Genomic DNA, 2,253 nt, shown 5'->3' on the forward strand with positions numbered 1-2,253 from the left:
CTTGTTTACAACAGAACTTAGTGGTACAAGCCATGGCTTTAAAGTACTGGAATTACATAAGGGAGTTGATGGAATTAAAATGAAAATACACTTGATTTTTTCATATTATTTTTACATTCCGGATACACACATATATGAAGTTATTTGACAGAAATGCAACAATGTTTGCTATGCACAAAGGAATGAACAGTAACATGTTCTTTTCTCAGGAAAAATAGTTACAAGAATTGTTGAAAAAAAAAATATATATATATAAATAATAATTCAATTAAGATCACAATTTCAAATGACAAATTAATGCACATGCAAATTATGAAAAAATTATAAACTTAAAAAATACCAAATTTACTTTTTAAAAATAGGCTGCCCTGTTTACCCTATTCTTAAGTGATTATTCACACCCATTACGTTTAGCCAAATATTAATTGTCTCAATGTGTATAACAAATATTTGTTGAAAGTTGTCCAGTTCTTCAATTTACACAAGTTTGCTCCAGTTTAACCATATGAATGAATGAAATTATTTAACTAAAAACGTTCTGCCGGATTCAACATTAACAATATCTATTAAACTATCCTATTTTTTCATAGTCACCAATCTCATAAATATGCATTTCTATTTTGATTGGCTTATTCTTTTCACACACATTACTGTACCCAGTCTCTTCCAAATCTCTTGCAGTTTGAGACCATAAATAATTGGATTTAAAACCGGAGGAATGACTAGATATTCTATTGACATCAAAATCTTTATGATATGGGGTACAGTTGTCTGAAGCCTACTATGAATAATTTCAAAAAGGACATTGATAGAAAAATTGATGAATGCCACTACATGTGGCACACATGTTTTAAAAGCTTTACTTCTATATTCCCGAGAGTTTTTAACACAGATGCTAATTATTTGAATATATGTATAAATTATAAAAAATAAAGGTGGAAACACTGTAATTATCAGTAATAATAATCCTATTACATTGTTTACTGAAGTGTCTTGACAGGATAGCTTCACCACTGACCAGTTATCACAGCATATTCGTTCCAGGACAGAGCCACAAAGAGTCAGTCTAGTTGTCAAGGCAATGAGGATGGACGCCATAAAAATAGGCAGACACCATGCAGTGAACAATAACGCTTTCACAAATGAAACTGTCATTATACTATTGTACTGCAAAGGTTTGCAAATTGAAATATACCTGTCAAATGCCATAACAGTCAACAAGGAAAATTCAGACATTGCATAAGAATAATGAATAAAGATCTGAATTATACAAGCTTCATAGGAAATCACTTGTTCATCTGACAAAAGATCAATCAATAGTTTGGGGTAAAATGCAATTGTTCCGTATAATGCATTAACACATAAAGCACATAAAAAGATGTACATCGGCTCATGAAGAACTTTGTTTAGACATATAATAGAAATTAACACAGAATTACATATTACAATAAGAATGTATTCATTCAGGGTTATGGCAAAGAATAAGTACTTGTGTTTTTGCAGCTCCACAAACCCTTTAAGAGTGAATGAAGTGACATGGGATACATTTGTCATGGTACTTACTGTTAAAATGGCTATGTATTAGAAGTGCCTAAAGTAGAAGACAAGAGTAATATTTAAATAAGCAACATAATTAGATAGAAGTATGAATTATTATGAATTAGTGATATTATAATATGCATGTTTTGTTGTCAGAAGCTTCATTCAACAATAATAAACTGATCATAACACTTAATTATATAACAAAATATCAAAAGCCTTTAAATAAGAAAATTGTGAGACATGACACTTCAATCTAGTTTATTTGACTACTTTTATACCAGACATTAAAATTAATGCAATATGTGATGCTACAAGTTCTTTTCTATTCACTGTAAAGTAACAGAAAAATGTAGTCAGAAAATAGATCACTTTCATTCTTCATTTAACAATAAATTACATATATACAAAGCAAAAATCAAAATTTTTTTATAAACATGCGTATATGCATGAACACATAAAGTATATGCAGGATACATATGCAGTATATAAATTCTACTTACAATATCATTTCTTGAAACACTACTCAGCTTGTGGATGATGTACACTGACTTTTCAAACAAGCAGTACAATTACTTTACACACCTAACAAGATGAGTGGATCTCACACAATGTGCGTTTAAAATAAGAACTTCTTTTATATGATGTCACTGTTTGACTTTATAAATTTAAATCCTATCATGGGAAATCCTATCCTGGGAATTGTGAGGTTGC

General features: G+C 29.8%; 1 protein-coding gene across 1 annotated transcript; it reads right to left on the reverse strand.

Annotated features, from left to right (window-relative positions):
• Nucleotides 1-615: 615 nt before the first annotated feature.
• LOC120524512 (olfactory receptor 10J5-like) lies at nucleotides 616-1,554 on the reverse strand. Its single transcript, XM_039746347.1, has one exon. It carries the CDS (start codon nucleotides 1,552-1,554, stop codon nucleotides 616-618), a length of 939 nt encoding a protein of 312 aa, XP_039602281.1.
• Nucleotides 1,555-2,253: the final 699 nt, after the last annotated feature.

This window comes from Polypterus senegalus, chromosome 2 (genome assembly GCF_016835505.1).
Source record: "Polypterus senegalus isolate Bchr_013 chromosome 2, ASM1683550v1, whole genome shotgun sequence".
NCBI classification, from domain to species: Eukaryota; Metazoa; Chordata; class Cladistia; order Polypteriformes; family Polypteridae; genus Polypterus; species Polypterus senegalus.